The 25430-nt window shown below is 39.1% G+C and overlaps 2 protein-coding genes across 11 annotated transcripts in view; both read right to left on the bottom strand.

Moving 5' to 3' along the window:
* Nucleotides 1-14820, bottom strand: part of acaca (acetyl-CoA carboxylase alpha) — a 60316-nt gene extending 45496 nt beyond the window's left edge. For 4 of the 10 annotated variants that reach the window (XM_010777367.1, XM_010777370.1, XM_010777368.1 and 1 more), the window contains exons 1-15: nucleotides 14626-14820; nucleotides 12892-13150; nucleotides 12498-12599; nucleotides 10080-10212; nucleotides 9731-9869; nucleotides 6669-6778; nucleotides 6494-6575; nucleotides 6299-6397; nucleotides 6025-6131; nucleotides 5696-5806; nucleotides 5349-5558; nucleotides 4862-5032; nucleotides 3275-3436; nucleotides 2905-3068; nucleotides 2629-2779 (exon numbers count right to left, since the gene is read on the bottom strand). In XM_010777367.1, the coding sequence (XP_010775669.1) occupies nucleotides 2629-2779; nucleotides 2905-3068; nucleotides 3275-3436; nucleotides 4862-5032; nucleotides 5349-5558; nucleotides 5696-5806; nucleotides 6025-6131; nucleotides 6299-6397; nucleotides 6494-6575; nucleotides 6669-6778; nucleotides 9731-9869; nucleotides 10080-10212; nucleotides 12498-12599; nucleotides 12892-13121 (1971 nt within the window). In that variant the 5' untranslated portion in view covers nucleotides 13122-13150; nucleotides 14626-14820. The remainder of the gene's footprint in view (nucleotides 1-2628; nucleotides 2780-2904; nucleotides 3069-3274; nucleotides 3437-4861; nucleotides 5033-5348; nucleotides 5559-5695; nucleotides 5807-6024; nucleotides 6132-6298; nucleotides 6398-6493; nucleotides 6576-6668; nucleotides 6779-9730; nucleotides 9870-10079; nucleotides 10213-12497; nucleotides 12600-12891; nucleotides 13151-14625) is intronic. The other 6 variants (XM_010777371.1, XM_010777375.1, XM_010777374.1 and 3 more) reach the window with 3 other exon arrangements.
* Nucleotides 14821-20146: 5326 nt separating this feature from the next.
* On the bottom strand, nucleotides 20147-25020 carry LOC104950805 (T-box transcription factor TBX2b-like). Its single transcript, XM_010777380.1, has 7 exons — nucleotides 24656-25020; nucleotides 23990-24257; nucleotides 23746-23892; nucleotides 23442-23518; nucleotides 23200-23363; nucleotides 21761-22227; nucleotides 20147-20416 (listed from the first exon to the last, which is right to left on the bottom strand). Exons 1-7 carry the CDS (start codon nucleotides 25018-25020, stop codon nucleotides 20147-20149), a joined length of 1758 nt encoding a protein of 585 aa, XP_010775682.1.
* Nucleotides 25021-25430: the final 410 nt, after the last annotated feature.

Below are 25430 nucleotides of genomic sequence, written 5' to 3'. Positions count from 1 at the left end.
TATATGTTGAATAAAGATTGTCTTTGCAATGGTACTAAATAAAAACTAAATAAAAAATGGTTTTATACATACCCTAATTTTCGGACTATAAACCGCGCCTTTTTTCCCATTTTTCGACGCTGCGGTTTATATAACGGTGCGGCTAATCTATGGATTTTTACAGCTAACGGCCACTAGGGGACCTCCCTACAAACTCCCTATGGGATTTTTTACACGTTACCAGTCCACCACCTTTACACTCTATGGGCTTTCCTATGGCCCGGTCCCCCCCCTTAAGCGGCGGGCTCCAGCAGGAAAAGCTGGAGGCCGGAAAAGAGCGAGACAGGTAGCGCGCAAAATAAAAGTGGAACCGAGAGTGGTACGAGAGACAGAACGAGAGCAAGACAGACAGACATTACGAGAGCGAGACAGTTTGTCCCTGTACCACTGGTTGAAAACAACTGCTGTAGATCACTGCCGGTACGTGCGCTGGGAGCGCACCGTTTAAGTTTGAAAGTTGAAAAGTTTGTGTGTCTGAAACGCTATGTGATACAGTACAGTTTACACAGCACAGTACATGTTCTGTAGCTACTATTGCACTAAATGCTAACACTTGAATACGTTATGCAAATATGCAACTTGTTTGTTGAAATGTTAATAAATGGGAGCTTCCTCAAACAGCCCTCTCTTTCCCGACAATCCCCTCTGTGCACGAACCCTTACATATGGTAATTAAACATTAAAACACCTGCGGCTTATAGTCCAGTGCGGCTTATATATGTACACATCATTCAATTTAGCTGCTGCGGCTTATATTCAGGTGCGCCTTATAGTCCGAAAATTACGGTAAATTGCAATTTATTTAAAATGCCAAGTTCAAGGAACTGCCTTGTCACTTTGATCATACATGGAAGTGGAGCCTATAGTTTTAATTTAAAATATATCTTTTTCAATAAATAAATCTAATTTATATGTACATAACATTACATACATTAAATATAACACTGAAATGGTAAAAAAAATGCAAATTATTAATAATATCAAATAAATGTCAGTCACCCAAAATTAAATCATTGGTGTTACTGCTACACAAAACGCTTTTATTTTTAAAATAATGTACTGTCTCTGAAGTGCTTCCAGTTAAAAGAGATCATTTGAGACAGTGCAGTGGACAAAGACATAAGGAAAGTCAGATACTTCTTACTTTGTTTGTTAAAGGTGTCATTTTATCTTCAAATTGTACGTGCGTCTTTCAAGTGTGTCATTAGTGTTACTCATTGCATAGCCCTAGGGGTGAACATTTGAATGGGAAAATGTATTGAAGAGTTAAACAATTTTGATATTGACTGAAGCTATATTTGGTATGACACATTGCAGCCATTTTGTTAAAATTGTATTGTTTTCTCCAAATTGTCACTGGTGTTACCGTCACTGGTGTTACTCTTCTTCCTGGTAACACCAGTCTATGGGTAACACGTAACACCAGTGACATTCCTATACAAATAAGCTTTGTATAATGCAGAGCTCTCAAGTCTCACGCATTTGGCGTGAGACACACGCATTTCACTCCATTCACACGCTCACACGCCACACCCTGTATTTCTCACGCAGAGATTTCTTTCCAGGGTACCGCCCATTTTGTAAACAAACTGGGCTTGTTTGAGACGCGTGCACTCCACTAGCAACCCCCCGTTGACATTCGCGGTACAGAGGGCTTCATGGGAACTATGAGGGGAGCCAGAAGTTGGAGTACCAAACACCGCTGCCAAAATCTCACTCTGAACTCTGTTCAAAACATAAAAATAATAAACATAATAAAAATACTTTAAGCTCTACTTGTTGGGGATTCATCAAGGTAAGAGTTAGTTATTGCTATTTAACAAGTTTTAGATGTGTTTAGGAGGAATATATTTCAGCAGATTTGTATCGCCCAGATTCCGCCTTTTCTGTAGAATGACTCATTTGCTTAACATAAGTTTAAGATATTTTCATGTTTTTCTCTACAACATAAAAAACATCAGCAAATACTCCAAGCGTCTATGTGTCATTGAAACCTACAGAATCATAATCGGTTGTTTGCCACCAAGGTTAATAATAATAGCAATATTCCAAATCCAAGAGTATCTTTTAAAAGAGCCCTTGAGATGCTAACTTCCAACTTCCGGGTCGGACAATGAAAATATGTGATTGCTTCATCATGGCATCAATATAAAACGGTTACAAAAATATAAAAGTAATGTTGTATGTTATTTGAAATCCAATCCTTGTTTTCCCCGTAAAACTAAATATGTTTGCTTACGTAAACTCCTCCCTAACAATTTTGACCAATAATTACATGACATACAATGGAGGTGTGTGTGGAGCAAGTCGTCTGTAACTCAACAATGCAAGCCTCCCCATTTTTTAGCACTTCAATGCAAAGGATTTAAATCGCTTCTGTACCTGTACACTGATAAAATATTCTGTTTGACTGGGACTTTACATTTAAACTGCCGACTGGGTCTATTATTCAAACTAAATGTATTGCGGTTTCAGCACTAAAATAATGATATGGGTCTGTGGGCCAAATATATTTTCTTGTTACAGTTTGAAGTGTGGTTTAGTTTCCTTGCCATTATAGTTTTCCACTTCGGCAACATGTCTGCATACCTGCATCTTCTCTGAGATGAGCCTGTCCAGCCAGCCTGTGTCGATGGTGTTGTGCTGAAAGCTTTCAGTCTCCAGCAGCTTAATGAGGTATTCCACTGTCGTCCTGAAGTCTCCTCTGATAGACAACTCCTTCAGAGCCACCACCATGTTCCTAGAGAAAGGGAAAGACAAAATGACATAATCCAACGATAAAAACCTCGTTTACAGAATTGCAAAAGAGATACCTCACATTGTAAATATGTGATGTAATGATCTAATGATCCTGGGTGTACTCACGAGATGGCTTCTTCCCGATTCTCTCCCCACGAGAAACAGTGTCCAAACTGGGAGTCGGCAAACTCATGCAGCCCCCCGGCCGCTGCAACGCTGAAGTAGCCCCACACGTTCTTATTGCTGCGGAAATTCAGCTCTTGGACTGTTCCGGAGCTCGGTTTGAAACCCTGCAAATCACACATGTCATCTGATGTGACATCTTGACATCTCTTATGTTTTCACTATGTAGACGTTATGCAGCTTTATGTACAACAAATAAAAACATATTAAAAGTAAAAAAAGATCATAAACTTAAAAACAGCAAATGTGACACTAAGAGAACCGTTGTGTTGGTTGCAATTATTCTGTCTGCTCATAGAAAAGAGAGGCTTACCTCATCGGGGTTTTCACTGGTGATTCTTGCTGCAATGACATGGCCCCGTGGGGAGGGGGCAGTGGACAGACCCTCAAAGTCAATGGGAGAATCCCCCCAGGGCTGCACCCCATAAAGCATCCTGATGTCTTTGATCCTTTGCAGAGGAATACCCATAGCAATCTGACAGGAAATAGTGGTATATTAGTACAACACAAGAATATGCACTGAAACGGACTTAAATCCAACTTTATTACAATTACTAAAAATTGCAATTGTATTCGCCCACTTATCAGCTATAACAAATGTAGATTGTTTAATATTATTGGCAATCAGTTAAGGTCAGGATAGATTTTTAAGATTGTTTTTTTAATCACTTATTAAAAAGGTACCGCATGGCCTAACTTACATTTCACAGTTAGAAAAACCCTTACCCTGCTTGGCATCCACTTAGGTCATCAAACTTCAACCTGTTGGCCTAACGGTGTTCCAAATGTGTTCCCAAAGGCTCAGAGAACCCTGTGTTACCCTGAACAAACAGGTACGGTAGCTTTTGCTTTGAAAAAACCACATATGTTTTTTTTCTGCATGCTTTCTAACATTTGTCAACAACATCCATAACATACAATTTTCCTGATGGACTGTTGTCTAGACAAAAAGACCATCATCCTTTGTGCGAGCTACTAAACCTTTACAACACTGATTGTGCACTTGCGTCATCAAACCAAAATCTGTTGGCTACCCGAGGGGACTGCTCTTTGGCTGCCAAAAAATGTGGAACAATCTCCCCACTATGAATTAATCGGCTTTTGATCGTTTGAAAAAAAAAATCTATAAACTTATTTTAGTCAGCTTTTCCATCTGAAAAGGTTGTTGATGTAACCCACTGTGTAAGTGTAACTACGAAATATGAAGGAGAAGGCTCTAAGGCACTAACAAACAGGTACACAATGCATTAAAGCACAATTATGATTGAATTTCTTCAACAACAAAAAACACTGACAGTTTTTCTAGACTATCAAAAATACCATCTTCCTGAAAGATAGTGAGTCCTGTAATTGCCTTGATAAAAATACCCTCATCCTTTGTGCCAGAGAGTGGGTCACTCCCACAGCAACATCCAATCAGATTTCTCATCAACACTGCCCTTCAGCCTGACTGCCACTGACCTATTTATACACAATCCTGAACACTGCAGAACAGACCACGTGACCGAGTGCCTCTACAACCACTGGGTCTACCACGCCGCTTTTGTGTATAACCTTCTTCCTTTGCGTTCTGTTGCCATAGAGATAGGGGGGGGCCCTGGTGGTGGTGAAGCGTGCTAACTTTGTCTACTCCAGGACTGACTGTATGCAATGTAAAGTGTGTACACTGCAAAATCAGCCATACTAGATAGAAGCCAAATATTCTTTAATGGAGTCAGATTTTCAAGCAAGCAAAATAATCTGCCAAGAAATGTACACTGTTAGGTATTAATGCAAAACGTTTTAGCTTGTTACAGGATTGCTTGTCTATTAGACCAGAAATATGACTTATTTCCCAGAAACAAGGTTTTCTTTTCTTGATTTTCCTTTTTTTTGCACTGTGACTCTGGGTGGCACTGACCTGCAGTTGGGCAGCTAGCAGGTTGACGTCAGCCACCATCTCAGTACAGGGATGCTCCACCTGCAGACGAGGGTTGAGCTCCAGGAAGTAGAAGCTTCCATCCTGGCTGTAGAGGTACTCCACTGTACCTGCACTGACGTAGCCCACCATCTTAGCCAGCTTCACCGCACACTGAGGAGAGAAAACCACTCAATCGAAGGTTCAAATGATCCATCTTAGATTGAAATTAAATAAAAGATAAAATAAATAAAATAGAATACAAATATTATATAAAAACACAAGAAGTAAAAGAATGCAGTAAAAGATTAAATAAATATATGTATTTAAATAGACCTTGGAAGTTATAGTAAGTCCTATACAAATATTAAATTAAATAGATATTTCTTTGAACATAATAAGTTAAATAAGCCCAATAAGAGATCAAATAAAATAGAACTAAAATATGATATAAACATAAGAAGTTAAAGTAAAAAAAGATGCTAGTTACCCTTTCCATATCCTCAAACACATCTGAAGGGGCGATGGTAGCTGGAGCCTCCTCTATAATTTTCTGGTGCCGTCGCTGCACAGAACAGTCCCTACCGAACAGGGAAATGGCATTGCCGTATTGATCCGCCAAGATCTGGACCTCGAGGTGGCGGGCGTGCTTGGCTAGCTGCATGACGAAAATAGGCGATCCTGGAACTTCTGCCTGGACCTGGAAAACAGAAGACAAAATCCTCATTCTGAATCTCTTTTGTCCCCCGATTTTCAGACATTCAAACTCTATTTATAATGCATTACATACTGCATGATGTTTCTAACTAAATGCTTTTAATCTCATTATCTACGTACCTGTCTGAAGAGGTTAGGGAAATCATCAGCACAGTTGACTTTACGGATGCCTTTCCCCCCGCCTCCCTCTGAGGCCTTCACCATCACGGGGTAGCCAACCTTCTCTGAGGCCTGGCAACAGAAACATACATCTTTTCATTGTATACTCAAGCCCATGCAACATTTATTTGGCACTATGAATGACACTATATTGTCTTGATGTCAAATGCTTTTTTTTTGTATTTGAGGAGTATATAAAAAGAAAAGCAGGAATGTGGAAGAGAGTACACAGTAATATTGTTCATATACTGTATGCGATATGGCTACCGTCAGGTAAATAACACGCTTACCCTCAGGCCATCCTCCACATCCAGGATGCAGCCGAGCTCGTACACGTCAGTAGGAACATTGATAACTTTCTTCTTTTGATCGCTCTCCGTCCACTCTACCGTCAGACCTGAGAAAGACAAACAGATTATTCAGCATCATTCAAACAAACGCCTTTTAAATTCAGTTCAAATCTATGGCAGTTGAAGAATCATAGATTGTTTTTGATACATTTCTCAAAGCTGGTCATAAGAGGTCTTTATAAATGACTTGTTTTAGACTCTAACTGTGAGCTACCTTCGCCACTCCAGGGCAAGGTGGGAATGCCAGCAGTTTGAGCCACGATGGACGAGGCGATCTTGTCTCCTAGAGCCCACATAGCCTGACTGGGAGGACCTGAGGAAGGAGTAAGCGATAAAAAGAGGCATTTTCATTGTGTGAACTCATATTGTAAGCGTCATTTGAAAAAGTAAAAGCAACAGCTTCCCTTACCCATGAAAGCAATGCCATTCTTATGAAGCAGCTCTGGCAGTTTGGGGTTCTCCGAGGCATGACCCCATCCAGCCCACACTGCCTGTAGGGACCAATTCAAACATGTATATTAATCAATGATACAAATTGTAATTACTGTTGGAAAACTACAGATATATTGATTGTGTGGTGGTACCTGAACAGGTATGCGTTTAGCTATGTCCAGGATGAGCTCCACATTGGCATAGTTGTTGTTATTTGTCCCTCCTGGCACAGGCACGTAATGATCGGCCATCTTGATGTACTCTGTGAAAGACAGAGTGACAGAAAGCCTTGTTTTTCTCGTCATCATCTTGCAGAAGTTTTTTTTTTCTTTTCAAAAGCTAAAAAGACACCAGAGCCTGTTTTAGATATTGTAACTACGCAAGGAATAAAACTTGAAAGTGGTTGCCTGTTACAAATACCTTGGTATCTGGCTTGATGATTGTCTCACTTTTAAACGTCATGTCAGTAACCTGCTTAAAAAACTGAGGGTTACCCCTAGATTCCACCGGGTCCGTCTGAGCCGCGGTGCTCACGACAAAAATAGCATTCATCCTAATTTTAGAGGAGCCCTGCTCCGAGCCGCTTCTGGGACGCTTCTGAGCCGTAACACGCCGCGTGTGGTGGAATAGCACCCATTGACTAGAGTGGCTGCGATCGACGTGAGCACCGCGGCGCAGCCGTAACACGCCCGTAACGCGCCGCAGACGGACCCGTGGAATCTAGGGGTTAGGCTAGGTTTCTTCTACAGCAGGGGTTTTCAAAGTGTGGGTAGGTGAGCCTCCCCTCAGAGAACATAAGAACAGCCGCGCCCCCCCTCCCAATTATTGTTGCTGTTATTATTATTATTGTTCTTGGTGCTATAATGCAGGGGTATTCAATTGCATTTCAAAGAGGTCCAGTAAGAGAACATGTCATTAAATGCTCTGTTTTCGCTGTCTACCTTCCGCCATTTGAAATTACTCCGACTGTTTCTCTCGTCTTGTCTCGTCTCTGTGTGTGTGCGTTTGAATCTATCGTGCTGACTGCACCGATTTGATTGGCTGAGTAGCGTCACCTCCTTAAAACATTAAACAATAACTTTTTTAAACCTTTTTATTTTTATGTTTTAAACATATTGTATAAAACTCCCCCACTACTTGGACTATTCCTTGCACCCCTCTAGAATAAGCCCGAATGGTCTCAACCATATTGCATCAGTAACGTGCACTTGTTATTATAACAAGATCGCAAGGACACTGGTAGCGATCGGAAAATTGAGTGTTGTTCAGCTTGTGTGTTGTGGAACATGCGTGTCCGTGCATGAAAATATACCACACACCCAATTGCATGTTCAATTCACTACCCTGGAAGTTAATACAGTTGTTAAAGTTGGAACAGCCTGTGGACAGCCGTTCTTCCTTGCATGTCAGTCGCCGACACCTTCTTACAGAGGACAGGCACATCTAGCTGCAGCACGACCCGTATATTTCCGCACGCCGTGTTCTCAAGACATATTTCTTTTAACATTTTCAACATCGTGGATACATCCTTATATGCTCCCGGCAACACACTGAACGTCAACTTTGCCTCCTTATTACACTCACCCCTACTTTAGTGGGAACAATGAGTCTGCGTCTTTGATGCACACAGGAATAAACGCAGATCATCCTCTGGCTGCAGCCTTGACCGGTACTTGCTTTTGATCAAAGTCAATGCGGAAAACCTGCACTCACACAGGTAGGTGGAGGTGAAGGGAATGAGCACTTTTAAAGCCTTTTTGGCGAGGTGGGGGAACTCGGTCTCCACAGACAGCCACAAGTGGGCAAGTGTCACTTTACTCGTCTTTTTCTCGTTCTTTTGTGTCTCACGCTGCGCCTCCCCTGAAGCTCTCTGGCGCCCCCCAGGGGAGGCGCGCCTCACACTTTGAAAACCGCTGTTCTACAGGAACAAGTCCTGTTTCTCGCTTGAGGCTAGGAAAAGGCTAGTCACTGTGACCTTTTCACCTGTGCTGGACTATGGTGATTTGATTTATATGAATGCACCTGCCAATTGCCTGGTCAAGTTAGAAGCTGCGTATGACAGTGCACTGAGATTTGTGACAAACTGTAAAGCATTAACACATCATTGTAACCTGTATGCAAGGGCTGGTTTGCCTTCACTAACTGTACGGAGGCTCAGTCACTGGTACATTTTTATATACAAAGCCATGTTAGGGAAACTTCCATCCTACATCTGCTCCCTGATCTCACGACGAATTGTAAGTGGCTACTGCCTGAGATCGCATGATGTAGTTTTATTAAATGTGCCAACTGCTAGGACTGTCTTAGGGAAGATAGCATTTAGATGCACAGCTCCACTGTCTTGGAATAGTCTGCAATTGAAATGGAAACTGAGCAATAATTATAAATAATATTATATTATATTTAATTATAATAATAAAAAATCTGGATGCTACTCAATCAGAAGCTGTTGGTACCTGCTCATGTGGATAGTTATGTAAATTGTAATCCCTGTAATGATGCTGTATGATGTCCTTTTGTTGTTCTGTTTATGTTTTTATGTTTCATGTGGAACCTACTTGAGCAGGTCTCCCTTGAAAAAGAGATCAATGATCTCAATGGAATACACCTGGATAAATAAAGGTTTGAAATGAAATGAAATGAGCCGTCACATTTACTGAGGGGTATGAATCTTTCCAAAACCCCAAAAAATATAATAAGTCTACTTTGATTCAGAATACATTGGAATGTAAGGAGCTCCACCAGCATGCTTATATATTAGAAAAGTTGATTGCAATAATGTAATCAACACACAGGCAAAAATAAGACAAAAGGTATCACTTATTTATGCTAAAAAACATTTACTAAAATGTTTTTAGTATTTCGTAATCGTCAGTGATAAAGAATAAAAGGTATAAAACCTTATTTCTCAGAAACTTACTGATTTTCCAGAACAAATCTTACACAAATGAACATGCAGAGGCTGGTTTTTATTAGAAATATCTAGTTTCAAAAAATATATTTTATAAATATTATGAAGTAGTTTTGAATACATTCACTATCCCCCCACAACCCTACTCTTCACTGTCTTGTAATTCTCCTGTATGGATGCACTGCCAGAGCCAAGAGCTGAAAGGCAACAACTGTCGAGTAGTTCCACATATGGCATCTTGCCATGTCACTGGCTGTGACCGCTGGTGCACTTCCTCAGATGTTTTAGAAAACTAAATCTCACCTGCGTTGGCCTTCAGGTCCTCGGGGGTCACCATAACAACAAAGCGGATCGCCCTTTCATTGCGAAACATCTCATAGGACCAGCGGCGGATGGAGCGCATGCATTTCACCGCTGCAATGCCATTGTTGGCGATAAGCACCTGAAGGAGCAAAAGAGATGCTTATGCTGTGCATTTAAAAGACTTCATTAATAGTTGCTATCTATCTATTCTGCCTTGTCAAACTGCCTTTATATATTCACTCATTAAACCACAAAACACACAATTTGTTTTCTTCACTGGTTTCTATTCACCATCAAAGGATTTGAACATAGTGGGCTAAACAAAAGAAAAAAGGAAGGAAATCATTACCTTTTCGATAACCTTGTTGCCACCAAAGCGGGTGACAAATTCAGCAGGAGAAGCCACGGTGAAGTCTCTCTGGAGATCAATGCGCCGGCGGTCTCTGCCCTGCTTCACCAGGTGCAGCCCTGACATGCTTGGCCTGTTTTAAGAAACACAAAGAATGCATGAAGGAAGGAGCAAGGCATTAGGTAGCTGTGCTGATAACAAGCAGATAACTCGAAAGCTCTCATTTTCACAATTGCAGGGTAGACAATACTCTCTGACGATCGGCAAAAGAAACAAACAGCTTTTCATGCATGCACATACAGTACGCACATTATACTTGAAAACACCACGACAGACAGCAATTTTCACTATGAAATATAATGTTTGTATTAAAGTTGCTTTTACATTTGTATATACTCGTTTCTTTTTTTTTAGACTCTTTTGTGTTTATGTATGGACCATATACAACCGGAAAATATATTTTATGGGTAAGCTTACTTGGCAATAAACCAGATGATTTTGATTCGAGTTAGTAGAAAAAGTACATTTGTAGAATTTGCTATTTGAAATAATTCTAATTTAATTAATTTATCAAATGAATTGGGGACTTCTTGTGTTGATAAAAAATGTACAACAAGTAAATTATGTTGTGTTTGATTTGATGTTGTCATTTTAGCAGTGTACCAATGCAGCAAAATGGCATGAACAGACAATTTGTTCGGTTTTCTTCACTGTTTTTTTTTTATTATTAAAGATGTTAATTAAATATATTTTGCAAAAAACAAACATTATCTTTCTCTAATTTTGTTAATAACAAACAGATACGTTGTAAGCTCTCATTTCAAGAGCGGAAAACACATGTTTAGGAATGAAACTGCCGGTAGCTAACGGTTCCCGTTTATAGCCCAGGAGATAAAGAGACACTGATATCACGTCCTGTTGATAAGAGACAGACTGGGTGAAGGAAGGAGCCGAGGATGTGACTACTGTTTCTTGTGTTTAACTTTATAGCCCAGGGTGAGATACAGATAATCAGTAGAAGTGATATGGGAAAGTGTTAGAAAGGCCTTACAATCTTTCCCCTCATACAGTTCCTTCTGTGAAGATACATGTAATAATGTGAAACCTTGAAAACTATTTCTCAGAAACTTTTACAAAACAATGCTTGATTCCTAGCCCACAATCTTTCAAATTAAGATATTCTCAAATGCACAAGTACATAATGATAGGGTGTAATGATGTGTGTTCTTCCTTTTTTTTTAATATATGTAACAAGTTTGTGGACCAATATTCACATTTTAATAATGCCACATTTTAAAATGATGTTGGTGGTTATGGATTAAAGTGTTCACAGATTACAAATACAATTATTCTGTTTGGTAACATATTAATAGATAAAGCATAGTCAAGTAGTAATCTGAATTAATGTACCCTTAATAACTAAATATATTTATTTTAAAATCTACAAACCATTTCAAAATACACAAAGAACCCAGCATGAAATGGGAATAAATTGCCAATAGTAGGGCTATTTTACTAGAGCGGTCCAATCTATTAAGTTGTGTAAATTGTTAAAATAAATATTTTCTTTATGTCAAATTAATTTAAGTTTTGTTTATCTGTTTTTTTGTTAATCTGTGTGTGTGTTTTGGTATAAAGTAATGTCATCCAACTTTTGTGTTTGTTAAGTGTATTTGTGCCAGAGAAATAAAAGGGTGACTTTATCTTAAGAATAAAACAATCCGCTTATCCAGTATAGCCACTGACAGAGCAGGACCAGACACTTTACAGTCATATTGCCTTGTGCTCAGATTTCTCTGAATCAAGCTCCACCCAAAAGGGGATCCATATGGTGGAGTGGGAAGGCCAGGGGAGGGATATGATAATCAGCTGGGAGGTGTGGCAGTGACTGGGTGTTACTTGGATGGCTGCTTTCTGTGGCCTGATTTTTTTTTGTTGCATGGCTATAGGGGTTGCTCACAAGAGGAAAATGATTCCCTACTGACAGAGGCCCTGACTTCCATGCAGCTGTTAGAGCTTCTGCCCTTTGTAAGTTAGAAACCAGGCACAAATGACAACACTATTCCCGTTGCTGGCAGCATATGATAACAACATTGAGAAACCATATTTGCACGTGTATCTAATGTGAATCTCAATTCTGTGAGGCTTTAGGGAAAATTCAATTTACAAGCCTCCATCTGTGAGGTTTAGGCAGTTAAAGACCCGGGGCTGGCAGAGATACTAAAGCTTTATACACAGTCAGTACTGAAAAGCCCCTTTTGACCGTCGCATTGGGACTTTCTGAGTGTGAACATTGTCCCAACTTTCCCAAACCAACATTATGAAGCCTATTCCACACAGACTCGGTTCACAAAGAAACCCCTTCAGCAGAAAACCTGGAGAAACCACATTTTTCACATATGCTGTAAGAATGTTTACCCAGATAGTCTGAACAGAGTGTTCGTTTTGAACTTAAGGCCTGCTGCGATAGGACTCGTCTCATAGGCAGCTTTTGAATTGCAGTTGTTGTTTTTTTTATAGCTGGAAATACATGAACAAAATAACAGAAAGCAAAGCATGACAAACAAGGACAAACCATGTACAGTATGTTAACTAAAATGCAAGAAGCTATACATACAATCATTACACTTTGATAGACAGTAGTGTCTAATAGATTTTAGAAAATAATCCTAAAAAGAAAATGCCAACAGACTGCTTATCTTAAACCCTAAAGATACAGTTATACATACAATATCCGAGAAAAATCTGCACATTTAAAAAGCAGAAACATTGTAAATTGACGCTGAGAGTCTGGAGGTGATAGTGTTTTAACCTGAGATTTTGATTGGGGCCTTCAATGTGGTCGAATCCCATTTCGAAGGTGCTGCTCGAGCTATCAGAGGACGGCGACAAGGAGCGAGTCTCCTTTTCCTCCAGCTGCAAGTCCGGCCTCCCTAGGACTTCATCCTCCGAGTTCTCCTCCGACACTGACCCCACGATGAAGTGAGAGTGCAGCGCTGCAACAGCAGGGTTCTTCTTGGCAGCACCGTCCTGCTGTGCCATGGCTGGGCCCCACTGACAGGCTGCGAATACTGGCAGGAAACACCACAGTGGCAGCAACAGTTATAAAGGAGATACAGAGTCCAAATATCAGGGTATGGTGTTACACAAGATTGCCTTTGGCTGGCATGGGAATGCTGTTTGTCATTATTGCAAAAGCGGGTTATACAAAGTTAAGTATCTTGCAACTATGATTGCAACACTTGAACTTAAAATGGGAGTAAAATGCGTGCAGAAAAAAAGTGCGTAAACAGAATGCAAGACAAAGTCAATAATGAAATTGTTTAGATGGGATAGAACCAGAACATTCAGCATTGTTTCAGCCCTAAATAATTGAAATAATTATCAAATAAAATGTATGAATCCTGTATGCAAACAAGTGAATGCACATTAAAAAGTAAACATGTTTAGCCTTTATAATTGTCGAAAAATAGTATGACTAAAACTTTATGTTTCATAAACTTCTCCTTCGCTTTCTTGTTCAATAGCTAAGTAACTAGAATTCAGTGGAGATAGTGTACTTTTAGTCCACTACAATAATATAAAACATGTAGTTAATTTGCAAAGTGATGTGAAATATAATCAACTCTTAAATCAGACTTTAGTTACACCTGGAGTAAATGCACAAGCTACCCTGCCGTATACAACATAAGTAAAACTAGTTGCACCGTTACCATATTTGATAACACTTTAATGTATCAATAATTTAAATCTAAAACATATAATATATATTATTCTGTAATGGGCCAATCTGCATAATGAATACTTTTGCCTTTAAGTATATTTGGATGCTAATACTTTTTTTATTTTACTTGAGTAACATATCAAATGCAGGACTTTTACTTGTAATAGAGTATTCCTACACTCTGGTAATACTACTTTTACTTAAGTACAATATCTGAGTGCTTGCTACTTAGTTACTTTACACAACTGATGTTAATGTTACCAATCTCTTATGAAACGTTTGCATGTCAATAAACAGTTTCTGTTCAACCTGCCTTTACCTTGCTGCAACTGAAGCGCACGCTCTCAGGTGAGGCACACCTTACCTATCGAAATGTGCTCGCAGGACCAGAAAAACAAGCCGAGCACTGCAGCCACACACACAGCAACTATGAGTAGGGGGAACATGACAAAGGATACCAAGAACTGCATTTAAAAAGTACCGAAACTCCATACTAAAGCCATATTGTTTATTAGCATGGCTGGCTGGCTAACTGAATTCTAGCAAGCCAATGTTAGCCTTTACCGACTGATACCTGTCAAAGCTAGCTTCCTACTGAGCAGCAGCCGCAGATAAGCTCACGCGCAGATGCTAATAACGTAGTTGTACTGTAAGCTAGTTTACCGGCCGGCAGTAACGTTTGCTAATACAATTATACTGGCACTACAGTATTGCTGACAGTCTGCTGGTGTACAGTACTGCAGTGTGGCCGAAAGCTTCAAAACGCAGCGTTAAACGAAATATATCAATACTCTTAGATAAACATATCGTCTGGCAACTCACCGGTGGAGATGCACCGAAACGTAATCCTGGAAAAGTTGAGTTCAACAGATCAATAAATTAGTTGTGTCTGCCAGACATCTCTGTCTCTAGTGATGGTTCAACAAAATCACATCATGGTGAGGTAACTAACAGACGCTTTAACAGCAGAGAGTGGGGTGATGTGATGATGCGCAGACGGGTTACTCCTGGACGTTGACCTCTGACAGCTACTTCCGCTATAGAAATAGACTGGGTAGAAAACAATTCATGCACCATATCATAGAAGACGTTTAGACCTAAAATGGCTTCAGCAAATTGTAGTACACTTACTGTATATACAATATAATGTATGTTATATGATGAGGTAATAAAAAGTAACCTTCACCATCTGACTTTTTTTTTTTAAATATATTGTTCCTTATAGATTATTCAAATATTTGACAAGCGAAATATCCTAAAATACATTTAACATTGCTCTTAATACAATTATTTGAACACAATAAAATGAAGATGAATTTATAATTGTAGTTCATGACAAAACAAGGCTATTGTTTAATCTGTTTGATTTCACTGAAGAAAAGTGCTACTAACAGTAGTACACTCCTAAGATTTCCTAAGATCACTTTAATAACATGTATCCAGTTGGTGATAGCATAGTTGATGTCCTCAAAATTCTCAGTTTTAAAGATGATTGTTTACAATTATCAGAGGTAGGAAGTAACTAAGAACATTTACTCAAGTAGGCTACTGTACTTAAGTACAATCTTGAGATATGTATACTTTACTTGAGTATTTCCATTTTGTGCTACTTTGTACTTCTACCCCACTACAATTCAGATGTAAATTGTGTACTTCTACTTCGCTGCATTTATTTTGTACCTTTGGTTACTTTGCCAATTTGAAATATAATCAAGTCTTAAATCAGACTTTAGTTACACCTGGAGTAAATTCACAAGCTACCCTGCAGTATACACAGTCATTAAACTAGCTGCACCTTTACCAGCTTTGATAACACTTTAATGATAAATAATTATAAAACATATCATACTATTCTGAAATGGACGAGTCCAGTGTCTATGGAGTGTCATTTTTATTTGTTATAGTTTGGGAAGATTGAGAATCGGTAGGAAAAGTCAGCTAAGTTGGTAGGCGGTAGAAGCATGTCAAAAGCGGTAGACTATACGCCCAAATCGGTAGGATTGGCAGGTGTGTTCTATCAAGTCTTTTAGTGTCTGAACAAAAATGTGTTGTTACTTCGTTTTTGATCCGATAGAAAAGACAGGGACCTCGAGTCATTTGATTGGTCACTTTCTCAAAAGTTGTTTCACCAAGGGGAGATCATTTTTGTTCTGGCCTCCTCTGGATCGTGGCATTAGGGGTGAGTGCAATGCCGTGCCACACTTTCAACGAAACATTTAGAGGGGTGCTGTTTCACTCTTTGTAAAATACTCTGTCAAAAGGGAGAGATGGCAGCACAGACAACTATTCTGAAATAACAGATCCTCCGGGAGAAAACGCCACTGGTAAATGTACACATAGCCTACAAGGACTTTGCCTCGCTCTTTTTTTCAAATCTTAGATATAACAACATAACCTATAAAACAAACAACCCCCCATTCAGAAATATTGCTTCCAGCGCCCCCCGACGTTCTCTTAACGAGAACCCATGCACTAGATGGCGTAAGAGGCCATTCTATCTGTAAGTAGTAAGCCAATTAGGCAGAGATATCCACTCGTCTGCTAAATAATTGATTATATAGATCCACATTGCGTTAGAAATACAATACAATAGAAAATACAGTTTTAACAGTAGGCCTACATATTTTATCTTATTATTCTTGTTTCTATTTTCTTATCATATATATAAGATACATTGATGTAAAACATTTACAAGTACAAATGGGAGAATAAAGATCAGTAGGGAGGTTTGAATGATTACATTTATCTTATATGTAATTGAACTGAAACGTTATCAATTGTTTGCACAATAATACAGAACATACAGATACAAAGTACACATGTAAATACATTATAAATGAAAGGAGCCAAAAACTGTATAACTGAAGTCCCTTATTTAAAATGCATTTTGAGAAAATGTCAAAAAATATTCTCACCTTCAACCTTCCCCTTTACAAGCCTTTTCCACTCCTTTTTTTATTCATACGTTAAGCATCTCACCTTTCTGTATCCTCACTCCGACAAAGCTCCGCAGGACGAACTCTAGTACTTTATTCATGATTACACAGGCTTTTTTGACACACCCCTGTTAAAAGCATTATTCATATTATATGCTAGATTACTTTCTAGTCTCTTTAAGCCATCTGTGTTGACATTTATTTCATCCCAGCACTTACATTCAGAGGAAATTTAGAGCACCAATATGCTGAGTATTCTTCCAGGAATATGTGAGTCTAGAAGCACGATGTTGCTTTGACACCGTGTCATGCAAGGGATAATGATTAATTTAGAAATCTCAGACCTGAGATGGCGAATTGCTTCTCTTCTTGACACATTGCAGATCACTTATAACAGGCAGCACCATGTTTTTGAAATATTAACCTGCTTGTGCGTTATTGTAATAGTCTTTCAGTTAGTTTTCTGCACAATGCAATGTGAGATAACTGCCCTGCATGTATAGTATTGCACCCCCACCCCCAGAACTCTACAGGGAGAGATCTTCTGCTGTCTGCAAAACTTTGCAGTTGACCTCCCTGCTACCTTTTTGAGCCAGTGGAGTTTTATTTTTCGTTATAAATCTACGTTCAGTGAAGAGGGAAATGCACAAAATGGAGGTTTGAGAGGAGCCCATCACAGGGGAGAGTTTTCAGATCAAATGTTTTCCCCGGAAATCCCCAGACCTTTTTTAACCAGCAGCTACATTGAATAGGGAACAGTTTTACTATGGAGGGTCATGTTTTAAAAGGGGCTTATTATGCTACTTTTGGGGCATGTAAATGGTCTGCAAAAGCTAAATCTCCAAAGTTCCCTCCAGAAGGAGTTTCTCTCCCACCAAACGCCTCCATTGGACTCCTTTGTTTACTTCTGTGACATAGTGACATCATTACGTAACACGCGTGCTTCTACCGGTTAGGCTAAGGGGCGGGACATCTCTAAGCGGTTGACCAATCACAACAACCACTCAGCTCTTTTTTGTGTGCCCTACGATAACATAATAAATAATCATGATCTTACACTGTGTGGAAAGGGCAACCACTTCTAAATACCCAAGAAATATTTCAAAACACCCTGCATCAACTACACTAGTCAATAAGTAATTGATGTATTCAGAATAAAGTATTTTTCGGAGCAGCTTGAGCAGATGTACGAGTGGAGGGATTAGCAACTCAAGTGTAGCTTTGCTGTCACAGGCAGAGATGTTTGGGGAATTGCCCTCACAAGCTGTGAGCTGCACTCATGCATATGGAATGAAGTGCACAGGACCGCAGACGTGCTCATTCACTCTTATTGCTCAGCCACCACTGCTGTGGCCAAGGGCATGGCATGCAGCAGGTGATGCAGAGAACCACCATGAGCCCCCAGTGAAGCTTTACAAACAATACAATGAAGCAGTGATTCCAGAATAAAATGACATATCAGAATCAAGTTTTCTTGCCAGGTTCGTTAACACAAATGTTTTGGTGTATGGTGGTGCAAACATAAACAACATAGGAAAATAAGTTGTAAGAGAAGGTCAAAAATATAACCATTATACAAACAAAGCTATACCAAAAAAATACGATTTAACATTAAAACAAATAAAGTGGTATTTACACAAAATGTAAATATACTAAATAAACAAAAATCTTAAAATGAATATATGACTGTTGTGTATTATAATTTAAAGGGGAGGCTGTGCGGAAATGGGCCAATAAATGTGTTCGAAATGAGAGATGTACATAAACATGAACATGGCTCACAGTATAAAAAAAGAACAATATTTCACATGATGTGCATTAATGTAATGCATAATGTCTGTGGGGTGGGTAGGAATCGGTGTTAGCGGGGGTCCCGGACATTGTTAATGAGGCCGGTAGCAGAAGGGAAGAAGCTGTTCAAGCCATACATCGTGTCCCTAAAATTCAGCTTTTTTTCGATTTATGTTAAAGTTTTTTTATATATTCATATATATGCTATTGGGTAGCACTTACCATTTGTCTTTAATTGGTAACCTTTTAATGGCATGGCTTGATGCAATTAACAGGCCATGACCAGACCTGGAAATGTTGTACATACAGACGGATAAAGTATGTGACATGTGGCATTATTTTACTCCCAGTATGCACTTCAGTAACAGAACAGGATATTTATAAAATGAAACTCTTATTTCTAAATGTGCGGAACATTGATAAAAATTACACCAATAGCCCCACCTTTTGATTATTAGTAAAACCCAACCATATCTCTTCAACGTAATATGTAATTTTCACACAGATTTTGAAAACCATCTTCAGATGGAAATTGCTAACACTTTTAACTGGGACTCTTGCAAACTGGTAACAAACTTGTTACCGTTTCTGGAGTTCAGAGCGGCGTTGAACACAGCGGGATGTTTTGGGGCATATATTTGAATGCAATGTGCCGCAGGTTTACAAAAAGCTGAAAAATAACACACACTATCTAAATGCCGTATAAACATACAACACAACTGCAAGAAATGTGATCAATATTTTTATTTCAATTGTGAAAAACACATGCAAAAACAATTCACCTTAATAATTTGGTAAGGAAAAACAATAATCCTGAGTTTTCCCTCCCAGTACACGATGCAGCTTTGGTACATCAACAGAATATGAAACTGTGCACAGGTAAGATTTTCTCATATCTCAATGGCAGCTTTAACAGTGATCATCAGTATACAGTCTCACAAGGCTTTGATTAGACTTGATCTTTACCAAATGTGAAAACTCAAATGACAACAAAAAACTATAAACACCATCATACAGAATACAAATATATATAAAGCAAATGATTGTCCAAGAGCACTCTACTTTGGCCATTGAGTATTGCATAGCTCATTTTTCCCAAAGGAATTCCAATGATCATGATTATATCTCTTTTTATAACATAGAACTTTCCAATAAGAATTGATTTTATATTTAAATATCAAGACACCCCAATGTTTATTGCTAAATAAATTGATATATTTGAATAAGGAATAAATGTCATTTGGATATCTACCATTATTTCAAAAGCAGGTCGATTATGATATATACATTCTAATATCACAAAAACACCATTCAATATAATGAAGCCTCATGGTAACATATGTGGGTGTCTTAAATCACCAAATCAGTGTTTATTAGAAAGGTCTATTGATGATACAGTATAATAATAGTTTGAATGGCAGCAAAACATGCAGTTTCTCCCACAAAAATGTTATTTTAGGTGATAATTATGTTTATTATAATAAAGTTGTCCATGTTCGTCACCCGCTAACAACATATAGGAGAGTCTATTGTGGAGGAAGTGGTTTTTGAAGTCCTTTAAGTGAGTTTTGGGGTTCAATATTAGAACCCTTAATTTTTTTCGGTGGAGCAGCCATCTACTTGGCCTTGGTTTTGTGAGACACTGGACTTGACTCTCTGCTCCCTGATTTGGACAGCTCACATTGGGTGTTGGAGCTTGAGGTGAGGCCTGAGGTGGCAGGGGTGGTGGGGATCTGATAAGGGTTGAATCGCAACCAAGGCCGAGAGCTGCGAAAACACTGGTTCCTGGCCAGTGTGGAGGTCGCAGAGCAGGAGGGGAGAGCTGGGGCTGCCATGTAGCCGTAGGGATAGGAGAAGAGTCCTCCAAAGGGTGACAGTGAGAGTCCCTGCAGTAAAGAATACAACTGTTAATTCCTCTCCTAAAACCCAAAAGATGTTCTGATCACATTTTATCACATACAGTCTTGTACAATGGGCAAAACCGCTTGTGTCCATAGAGACAATTCTATTTGTGTCCCTGCATCACTGGTTGTATGGCTTCTAATCGATGAGTCGTCAACTATTAAATGAATCCCTTGCTATTTTGACTTTTTAAGCAAAAAGAGTGAACGTTGTATAAGTGAAGATTCTTAAACATGAATATTTTCTGTTTTATTTTATCTTCTATGACAGTAAAATGAATTTATTTGGGTTTTAGACAAAACATGACTTTTTAAGATGACATCTAGGGCTTTGGAAAACCCTAAAGGAATATTATTTTTAAGGGTTAGGGTTAGACTTCAACTTTAAGACACATACTTTATGCTTTTTCTCCTCCTGTTAACAGTCCTGCAGTTATATCTGTTTTTGGCTTTTATGAAATGTATTCATAATATTTTAGTACTTTTCCATGAAAACATTTGTCATTGGCAGAACGTTAAATGGAAGGTCACTAAGACCCCATTGCACTTACTGTTTAATGGTCAAGTTGGTGATCAAGAACTGTATTAATCATAATGTATCATCTACGTTGTCATGGTATAATCATAGATATATAAAAATAGATTTTTAATAATTTTGAACATGTTGCCTTGAAGTAGAAGGGTCAGTTTACCTTAATACATTTTTTTTGAGGGGCTACATATATAACCCTTGAGTGGTGGAAGACGATAAGATGTGCTCTTAGAATGTTTGTTGACTCAATTTTTTGTTTTGGCCGTCGCTTATTCGTTTTTTTGGAGCTAGAAATGACACATAGGGTGGAGCCAAGTACAACTTAACGTGAACAAGACCTTTTGAGGAGACCAAAATGTTGCAGTTAACTTTAATACTGTGAAGTATTTGTGGTATAAGTATAAACTTGGTGATGAAATCACAGAGATAACCCATGCCAGACAATGTCTCGGAAGTGTCAATCACAAGTTAGCCACGCCCTCACGTCCTGCTTTATTATGTCATTTTACTCTTAATTGGATCCTAATTTACATAAAGAACATATTGTTGTAGACTTTAAGTTAGCAATTGAGACCTTAAACATAAATGGAAAATGAATTTCAAGGTAATTAATCAAGTGAGAAGTAGAGACATTTTCTCTTAGACTTCTATACAATCAAACGTGATTTTGCAAATGAGTTGCCCGCTGCTGGGTATTAGAAAGAAGGCAAATGTATCGCTTGGCTCTTAAATAATTATGTTAATGGAATATATAAAAATGTGTGATATTAGAGTAGCACACTTCTGTTAAAGCATACCTGAGATGCAAGCATCTGCTGTGACAGGTGAAACAAGAAGGGCGATGAAGATGCGATGCTTTGAGATGTCAGTCCTCCATTTTCTACTCCAGGCAGAGCTGACAACACACCCTCTGGTTTCCCCGACAACTGTCCAGGATGAAACAACAAAGGCGACCCGAACTTAAGAAACTGTTGGCTCTGCGCACTCGAGTAATCCAAAGTCTGAAGGTAATCGCCATTGAGGGATGACAATCTCTGCGTTTGTAACTTCATTGGCAGCACCCCATCTTTGATTCCGCTTGCATGCTTTTTCAAAGAATCAATGTCCAAAGAGTTCATCTTATCTGATGATGGAAATGTTGTCCTCTCTGTTGTTAAGTCCTGATTGTCGTTGCTGAAAGTATGTTCAATCCTCGAACGACTGGCTTCTGCAATGTCCTCATCTTCGAGATCAATTTCTGAGTCACTTCCAATATTATTGTCATCTAATGGAACAAAACACTATGTTCAGTTAAAAGTAAGAAGAGCAAGATTCTGCCTTGTTAGTATATTTTTAGAACACATGGGACAGAGATGACAAACGTCTTGAGCCATGAGGAGGCAGTGTTCATGCATGACAAACTCATACAATCATTGTAGCAAGGCTCTTTTTTTCTTTCCAAATTCAGTAAAATTAGAGATCAACATCAGAAAAAACTTCCTTCATTCCCATCCAACTCTTATAATGATTTTTTTTTACCAGCTCGTTTGTGAAAGTTTACATTTTTGTCAGCTTTGTCATACACCTTGTTGTTACTCCTAGTATACTTGCTTTCCCATATGGTATTTCTGTGACAGTTTAATCATATAAATTGACTTAAAGGGGAACTTCACCCATTTTCATTATGGTCTTTATACAGACTGTCTTGAGTCTACTGCTGAAAAAAGTTGGATGAAAACACATGTTGTGCTTTGAAGACTGCAAATTGAAAACAAATATCTGGGGTTTAATTAGAAAAAAGTAAATGCATGAAACCTCATAGCCCACCTTTCATCTAAAAGCAACACACACTGAAAAAACTGAAACGTTGACTTAAATTAAATGTATTATGTAATTAGACATAATTGTATTAGTTAAGTTGAAAGCAATAATATTAAATTGAACTGACTTGATTATTTATTTAAACTTAATATATGCTTTCAATAACCTTATACAATTATGTGTAATTTGTTGACATAATATGTTTAATTAAGGTCAACGGTTTAGTATTTTCAGTGTACTGGCCTGGTTGTATTTTGGGGAAAGAAGGCAAAAATACCGTGTTTTTATAACATTCTTCTTCCATACATGCAGAAGAGGAATGTAAGAAAAACACGGTTATTATTAGTTTTCTGCTTAAAGGATACTTGTTTGTAAAGCATAATTGGGTTCATCAACACAAACATATGTCTGCTTTAACATTAAAACTGCAACCCACCTGGACAGGTTGGTGTGTACATCAGGGGGCTTCTGACCAGCTCGCGAGGGGAATACAAGGGATCTCTGGTACTGGGCTGTTCGCACGAGTCATCAGAATCAGCATAGTCCTGGTCTGCTTTGCCTTGGCTCTCATGCAGCGAAGAAATGGTAAACGGCTTATTTCTGTAAACCATAGACTGAGATTAGATCTACCCTTACGTCCTTTAATATCATGATGAATCAAAATGGTAAAACAAATACCTCTTTTCTCGTCTCCCATTCCCTGCGTCTCGGAATCCTTTGGCAAAGGGATTGTTGTCTATTTTCAGCTGTGTAATCTTGAGGAGAAAATAAATAAATCAGAAAGTAAGTACAGCTCATGTGAGAAAAGTTTTTAAAATCTTTTAGTACCCTAACCCTAAAAAGACCACTCAGTTGCAATTCCAACTGCCATGGTTTTCTCTAATTTCCTTACATTAAAATACACAGTCAGGTGAAACCTTTGTAATACATGCAGGAATAGATTAAACTTGCTGTGAGTCTCTGTGGGGAGGCTGAGGGTTACCTTTTCATTCTGATACGCAGTGACAGCTATGAACTCGGTCTCAGGGAAGACATAAGTCCGAAAGGTGCTGTACGGAAGCTTCATGATGTCGTTGGCCCTCACAACATGAAACCTGGGCTGGTATTTATGCATGGAATTCAAAATTGTCTGGAAAAAGACAAACAAAAATGACATATATATATATTTTTAAATCACCCCTTGTCAATTTACAAAATCCTACAATCATTACCTTTAAATTACTTACATATCCATGCTTATCCGAAATGTTATTGGTGAGTTTGAGTTTATGGAAAGCGACGGGCTTGCTCATCCATTGCTCCCCTTTGGACGGGCTGTCCGGGTGGATGTACATGCGCTTTGGCATCTCCGGGTCAGCTTTTCCAGCCACCACCCAGCGGGAGTTGTGGAACTTGTAGCGACAGTCATCAACAGCGACGATGTCCATCAGCAGAATATACTTTGCTGTTTCCACCAGACCATCTACTCGCACTTTATAAGCCGGAAACATCCTCCTGTAGCAGGGAAATAAACGAATCATTAAAAGTTTATATTTTGACTTTTTGCGAGCAAGCACATCCCATTGTATCTTTTCGGACAATTTGTTACTTTTAAACCTTATATTGGACGATTTAAACATCTTATCAGAGGGAATTTTTTTTGTCAAAAAAAAAAATCAAATAACGGTGCAATAATTTAAAAGGAACCCCTAGAAATAAGTGATGGGGCCCAATCTGAAACGGATTTAGCTTTTTTGTATTATATTTAAAAAATAAACACCATAAATAAACAGCCTAATAATAAAAAACACAAACAAATATAATTATTATAGCCTACTTTAAATAAAAACGTTCCATAAACACACTTTCAAGGACTTCATTACAACACATTATGCTCATTTTCTTCCACGTACCTTCCCGATTTTGTGATAACCATCTCAGTTCCCATTTTGTGGAATTCAGTCCATAAGTGATTTGCATCCAGTGTGACTTTCGGGTCATCCTCCAGCTCTTCCTCTGTCTGCAGACTCTTCAGTGTCCGCGGGAGAGTTACTGGCTGATGCTGGCGTCCCAGAGCTGCGCGCATCAGCCCCGCGTCGGAGGCAGGGTGCTCCGGGAGAGGCATGGACTGCGACGCCACGTCTGGGAAAGCAAGCCCGGGGTAAAAGGAAGGCTGAGCGGCGTTAAGGAAGGCTGATAAGGGCAAGGCACCTGGTTGATGAGCTTGGAAAGGATGGTAAGACGCCATGGTAGCCGCTGCGTCAACTGGATATCTCATCGGGGCGCGCTGACGGGCGTCTACATCCACATTTCAACAACCTTTTTTGAGAGTGTGTGAATTTTGCTGCATGACCGAGATATAAAAGGAGGGAATGCACATTTCCTGGATTCTCCAGGTACTGGGGCAAAAGCAAGGGTGGTCCTTAATGTTGCTCCACCAGGCTGAACGTGCACGTTGGGACCATGCGCAGCGGAGTGAGGACAGAGAAAGTCAAGAGTACTTACACTTTCACACGTCTGTCCTCCACCACACGCTTCTCTAATGAGTCAGATAACTCAGACAGCGGACACTATCCGGACCAATTAAAGATTCAGGGCGTGGCTACAGGGAGTTATCCGGATTTGATTGGTTTAGACAGAATCCATTAACAGCTTTAATCAGCAGAAAGCTGTTAATTAAAGCTGTTA

Source organism: Notothenia coriiceps, unplaced genomic scaffold (genome assembly GCF_000735185.1).
Source record: "Notothenia coriiceps isolate Sejong01 unplaced genomic scaffold, NC01 NC01_scaffold00018060, whole genome shotgun sequence".
NCBI lineage: Eukaryota > Metazoa > Chordata > Actinopteri > Perciformes > Nototheniidae > Notothenia > Notothenia coriiceps.
This window is presented reverse-complemented; position numbering and strand designations above follow the sequence as displayed.